This window comes from Heptranchias perlo, chromosome 3, assembly GCF_035084215.1.
Source record: "Heptranchias perlo isolate sHepPer1 chromosome 3, sHepPer1.hap1, whole genome shotgun sequence".
In the NCBI taxonomy this organism is placed as follows: Eukaryota; Metazoa; Chordata; class Chondrichthyes; order Hexanchiformes; family Hexanchidae; genus Heptranchias; species Heptranchias perlo.
This window is the reverse complement of record NC_090327.1, coordinates 56524866-56531689: the sequence shown is the minus strand read 5'-3', so window position 1 is coordinate 56531689 and position 6824 is coordinate 56524866. Positions and strand designations below refer to the sequence as shown.

Here is a 6824-nt window from a genome sequence, read left to right as displayed (position 1 = left end):
GGCACTGCACTTTAGGAAGGATGTCAAGGCCTTAGATGGGGTGCAGAAGAGATTTACTAGAATGGTACCAGGGATGAGGGACTTCAGTTATGTGGAGAGATTGGAGAAGCTGGGGTTGTTCTTCTTAGAACAGAGATGGTTAAGGGGACATTTGAAAGAGACATTTGATACTTCTGAATTTCAAAACAAAATTATGAACGGTTTTGACAGATTAAATAAGGAGAAATTGTTCCCATTGGCAGAAGGGTAAGTACACAGAGGACACAGATTTAAGGTGATCAGCTAAAGAGCCAGAGGCGACATAAGGAAACATTTTTTTACGCAGAAGTGTAATGATCTGCAATGTACTGCCGGAAAGGGTAGTGGAAGCAGATTCAATAGTAACTTTCAAAAGTAAATTGGATAAATACTTGAAGAGAAAAAATTTAGAGGGCTATGGGGAAAGAGCAGGGGAATGGGACTAATTGGATAGCTCTTTCAAAGAGCCAGCACAGGCACGATGGGCCGAATGGCCGCCTCCTGTGCTATACCTACTATGATACTATGACCTTCCCTTTTGAAATCCATGCTGACTATTCTTTATTATATTTGCAGTTTCTAGATGTTTTTCTATTACATCTTGGGATTCCATTATCTTTCCTACCACCAACGTTAAGGTAATTGGTCATCACTGCACTTCAAAGTAATTTATTGTAAGTGAAGCTCCTCGGGACATTTGTGAAAGATGTAATAAAACTTGCAATTATATAGTGCCTTTCTGTAATATCAAAAAAACATTGTTTCAAAATGTGACTTAGTGCAGCTGTAGTTTTCATTAAACATGTGGTACATGCAACTTTAAGAGATTTTGAGCACAAAAGAATGTTTTATAATTAAGCACAAGAGTTTTATTTTCAAACAAATGATCATATTAATCAAGATTCCAGAAGTAATTTTGTCCCAATGTTGGGTCATTAACATGGATTCTGTACAACATGATAACTACATTGTTCCACATCTTCCTCAACCATTTGTATTTTTATCTCAATGGGCACTAGAACAAAACTGTAACATAACATCTTCATCCATATATGCACACAAATTACAAAGGTCTGCTCAACATGAGGCACTGCAATACATTTTAAGATCGTAATACATATATATTTCCCATATATGCTAAAAAACTGATCAGACAGAATTGCATACTAATGTGATGCGGTTCCTTGTTTGTTCTGGACTATGCCACACGTACACATCCTGCTCCAAACCAAACAAGCCCACGTAATATACCTTTGACCATTTGATTCTTTACATAAGGCTAGATATCTAATCAATACTGATCTCTGTGCCAGAGATGTATTACAACGAAGTTATAAGCAATCAGGATTATAATGCAATAATATGGCAAATGTACAATATGTTGATTTCATACATTGAGGTACTATATATATATATATTATATATATTTAAAAATCCCACTTTAAGGTACTTTAATTAATATTATGTCAGTTTAATTAGACTTTTTAAACTTGTTCAGGTAGGCACAGGAGGGAAACTGCCATCCATGCATCACAGGCATAGTCTATTTTCCCTCCTATCTAAATTGCAACTTTTCAAAAGGATCTCCCTTTGTTATCAAAATGTGCAAAGTTCATTCACTTTAAACAGAAAATGTATGATAATGGATGAGGGTAAATTCACTTTGACTCTATAGTAGCTCGTGCATTGAGTTCAACATCCAGTTTGAACAATGGAATAAACTAGGTAGTACCCCTGGAGATGGGTGTCACTGCCAGCTGCCCGTTAAGTTGTTTTGATTTTAAAATAAACTGATCAGAATGATATGCTTGCTTATCAACTATCAGGAAAGAACACCTTCACAGTATTATTGTACATGGTGTTGCTCAGTTCACGTGTGTCCTCTTCTCGCACTGCAGCCATTATCTCCAATATTTGACTATTAAGGAAAAATGAATATTAGTATGGACTAATGTAACTGGTAATTAGAGACTGTCAATATTGGAAAACTATATATTTCTAAACCAACTCAGATTTTGTGTTCTTTATGTTCTATATGAAACATTACAAAGTTTCTGCAGCAGTATTTTTCTGAAAAGCTAGTTTGGTCACAACTGATGGTCTGTCTTCTGGCTGAATATTCATACACATTGAAATAGATAGCTTCATTTCCTGCGTTTAGCTGGCACAAGCTTCTTCTACATCACTTTTGTCTCTGTTTCTGCATGCAACTGATCCTAATTTACATATCCTGCAAGGGAGATTATCTACACTGGCCTTCAAACTGCACTTGGGCAGATCTGCAGAGACCGAAGACCTGGGGACTCCTGAAAACACTGGCACTCAGTTATATCCACAATCAGCAAACTGCTTGAGATTTTAAAATGATTACTGAATTTATCATAATGAAGTGTTGCAATTTTGCTCTTTCAGCCTTGGCACACAGTTTGTTGAATCTGGACGTAATGCTGTTGAACCATTGATACCATTGTCATGATTGTTTTCAGATGCTTTGCCACACTTCATCATGTTGGTATTCAGCTGATTATTGATTAGAACTTGCAACACTAACACTACAGTGCTGATTGAGGTTTTTTTAAAATATAAAGGAGTGTTGTCGTTTTGATGGTGTCGGTCAAAATGTCAAGAGTATAATGATATAATTGATGACACAAAGACACTCAAATCGACATCCATCTAAATTGCTTCAATACTGTATCTTAATCTTAACTCCAGGAGAGCACAATTTTTTATCAAAAAATTCATTCTCGGGATGTGGGCATTGCTGGCAAGGCCGGCATTTAGAACACAAGAATATAAGAAATAGGAGCAGGAGTAGGCCATAGAGCCCCTCGAGCCTGCTTCATTCAATAAGATCATGGCTGATCTTCAACCTCAACTCCACTTTCCTGCCCTATCCCCATATCTCTTGATTCCCCTAGCATCCAATAATCATTCGATCTCAGCCTTGAGTATACTCAACGACTCAGCATCCACAGCCCTCTGGGATAGAGAATTCCAAAGATTCACAATCCTCTGAGTGAAGAGACTTTTCCTCATCTCAGTCCTAAATGGCCGGCCCCTTATCTTGAGACTATGACCCCTAGTTCTAGACTCTCCTGCCAGGGGAAACAGCCTCTCAGCATTTACCCTGTCAAGCTTAAATCTTCAATGTTTCAATGAGATCACCTCTCATTCTTCTGAACTCCAGAGAGTATAGGCCCATTCTACTCAACCTCTCCTCATAGGACAACCCTCTCATCCCAGGAATCAATCTCATGAACCACCTTCTAAGACAAGTATATCCTTCTTTAGGTAAGGAGACCAAAACTGTACACAGGTGCTCCCACAATGCTGTTAGGTAGGGAGTTCCAAAATTTTGACCCAGCTGCTCTTGTCCTTCTAGGTGGTGGATGTCGTGGGTTTGGGAGGTGCTTGGCGAGTTGCTGCAGATGGTGGAGGGAGTGGATGTTTAAGCTAGTGGGTGGGAGGGGTGTCTTGAGTTGTGGGAGCACTTGGATATCAATGGCAGGGTGTGGAACATTGGGGAAGATAGGAAATTGGGTTTGGAGTATTGAGAGGGGGAATCTGGTTGTGTGCTGTGGCTGAGAAAAGCACATTGACGGGGATTTTGTTGGGGAAGGATCCGTAATGGCAAGTATGGGGAAAAGCTTGGGTGGAGTGGGAGTGACAAGATGGAGTGGGAAGGGCTAGGTACAGTCCCCACCATTTGTAGCGGGCGGGTTTGTGCGAACGTGGTTTGCTCGCTGTACACAATGGCCGGTGTATCGGGTTAGATTTGCACAACTTCAGAAATTAAAACTTAACTCGTTGATTAAGTACTGTCAGCTCTGGGATTTGAGTTCAGATCTCCACTCTCTCATGGAGGTGATTCTCCAAAGTAGCGGTCAGGAAGTGGCTTCTTGCAGGCAATCTCTCCATTTCTCTCCCGCTCCAGTCGGAATTTGCTGATGGTGATCTGAAGAGGATTTCTGAGCTTCTACATTGTTAATATTTCTTATAATTATATTTGTGGAAAATATTCCTGGCTACAGACAAGCTATGTGAGATGGAAATTTTTCACCTTACTCAGCTACGATGAGCTGAATGGGACTGACGTACGCAGTGATCTGGTCAGTTTCACCACTACAGCAGGTAGTGTAAATGCAGCTCAAGTTTCAGCAGGCTTTGTCACTTGGGGCTGCCTGAAAGGATTTAATGACTGGTAATTGCACTCAAACAGCTGCTTAAATAGCCTGAAATAGTTGGCCTGCTTAATACAGTTTAAGCGGCGCCTTAGTAATGGACGCCTATTGTGATGGCAAATGGTTTGCACCATTTGCCCGATATAGGTGGCTGTCCAGGATAAACGGGGACGGTGTAAGTGGTGGGGACTGTAGTTAGTTTGGAAGCAGCGACATGGCAGAAAGAAACGAGTGTGGCAGGGAGAGGGAGATAAGGCTCTTGGGACAGGAGGATGGGAGTAGCAAGAGGCATTAGGGGAACATAAAAAAAATGGGTGCTCAGGGTCGATAGGAGTGGCAGGAGAGTACTGGGGTGGGGGGGGGGTTGGAGGAGGAGAAGTAGGATGATGGAAAATTCTCCCCATAATGTTTTTTAAAAAGTAAATGCTTGTCCACCTTGTAAGCTGGAAAAGCCCAAATTATTTAAATGGCAAACAGCATTTATATAAGCTAATACAAGGAACCCATTCAGGCAATCCTGTCTCCACAAAGAAAAGCTGCATTCTTGTAGTGACAAGGAACCAACTTTAAACTGGATAAGTGCTGGGACAGTCTGGTTAGGGCTTGAAGTGATGGTGGGAGTTGGGGCTGGACGGAGACAGGTGAGGTGAAAGGCCAAGTATACCTCAGGCAGTACCACCTTCCTTGGAAATAGGAGCTGGGAAGACTCAAAGTAAGTTTAGATAGGTATAGTTTAGATGAGAGACAAGTACGGTTAAAAAGAACATGTCAGGAGGAAGTAATAAAGGGTGGCTAAAGAAGGAGTGCACATGTTCACAATACTTGTAACGTATTATAGATAGATTCCCTGTTTAAATCATGAAAATTAGTGTGCACAGCCAAAAAAAAAAGGTTTCTCCTTTTTTGAGCATGTGTCCCCAATTTGTAAGCTGTGTACCTGATTGCTGGGATCAGAGGTTGACAATTTATGAATTATTTTAAGCTACAGAGGCTATAAGCTAAACTTAAGAAATAACTTTTGTCCACGTAGATTTAGAAACTTGTGGAAGGATTGTGCCTAGTGCATTGCATTCTATCTTGGATGATGCACGGGGAAGAAAACTAAATCAATTCCCCATCTAGGAAACAAAGTGATACTACTGGATACCAAAATACAATGTGGGTAGTGGAGCACGCTGAATAGCTGTTTCTTGACTGGAGAAGCTGGGGTTGTTCTCCTTGGAACAGAGAAGTTTGAGAGGAGATTTGATAAAGGTATTCAAAATCATGAAGGGTCCAGACAGAGTAGATAGAGAGAAACTGTTCCCATTTGCGGAAGGATCAAGAACCAGAGGACATAGATTTAAGGTGATTGGCAAAAGAACCAAAGGTGACATGAGGAAAAGCTTTTTTTTTAAACACAGCAAGTGGTTAGGATCTGGAATGCACTGCCTGAGGGGGTGGTGGAGGCAGATTCAATCATGGCCTTCAAAAAGGAACTGGATAAGTACTTGAAAGGAAAAAATTTACAAAGCCACCGGGATAGGGCAGGGGAGCGGGACTAGCTGGATTGCTCTTGCATAGAGCTGGCATGGACTCAATGGGCCAAATGGCCTCCTTTGGTGCTATAACCCTTCTATGATTCTATGATTACTAAGCTCTAGTGTGTGCTGTATCTTGGAAATGTGTCCCTAATGGTCCCTCATTTACAATAATCACCTTGAGAGATAGTCCCAGCAAAATGCACGGACACAAAAGATGTTGAACATTTGAGTCAGCTGTGTGGGAACTATTCTTAATACAGGTACTCACATAATATGGCACGGTTCATTCCTGTCCTTGAGGCAGTATCCCTCTTCCCACTTCTTCTTTGTAGGAAAGGTTGTTTTCACAAACTTAGCACCTGCGTGAGTGTTCTTTACTCCACACCATGGTGCGTCTTTTCAAAGAATATAAACAAATAATTACATGAAAGGACAGACAACAAGATCCTCTCTATTAGTTTCTCATCCGGACACCCTCTTTTATTAATACACTATCCTTTCACTTCTGGGGTCTGGATTTAAACTCATCATGGGCTTTCAACCCTTCATGAGCTTTCTCTGCCAGCAATAAAGATCCTACATGAAGTGAGGTTGCCTCAATTCAGCCATAAGGATGCAGATGCAATTCATGCCCATGGAATAAAATGGGCAGTGGCAGCGTGGATACGAAATTGGCTAAGTGACAGGAAACAGAGAGTAGTGGTGAACGGTCGTTTTTCAGATTGGAGGAAGGTATACAGTGGTGTTCCCCAGGGGTCGATACTAGGACCACTGCTTTTTTTGATATATATTAATGACTGTACAGTAATGGGTGTACAGGGCACAATTTCAAAATTTGCAGATGACACAAAACTTGGAAGTGTAATAAACAGTGAGAAGGATAGCAATAGACTTCAAGAGGACATAGACAGGCTGGTGGGGACACATGGCTGATGAAATTTAACGCAAAGAAGTGCGAAGTGATATATTTTGGCAGGAAGAATGAGGAAAAGCAATATAAACTAAATGGTACAATTCTGAAGTGGGTGCAGGAACAGTGTTCTATTGTTGGTCTATATCTAAATTTTACATCTTGGATAACTCCAGAAATGTAACTTAC

General features: G+C 40.8%; 1 protein-coding gene across 2 annotated transcripts in view; it reads right to left on the bottom strand.

Annotated features, from left to right (window-relative positions):
• Window positions 1-864: 864 nt before the first annotated feature.
• The window catches only part of tatdn1 (TatD DNase domain containing 1), a 30374-nt gene continuing 24414 nt past the window's right edge, over window positions 865-6824 (bottom strand). For both annotated transcript variants that reach the window (XM_067979753.1, XM_067979752.1), the window contains 2 exons: window positions 5994-6120; window positions 865-1936 (listed from right to left, as the gene is read on the bottom strand). In XM_067979753.1, coding sequence (XP_067835854.1) covers window positions 1834-1936; window positions 5994-6120 — 230 coding nt within the window. In that variant the 3' untranslated portion in view covers window positions 865-1833. The remainder of the gene's footprint in view (window positions 1937-5993; window positions 6121-6824) is intronic.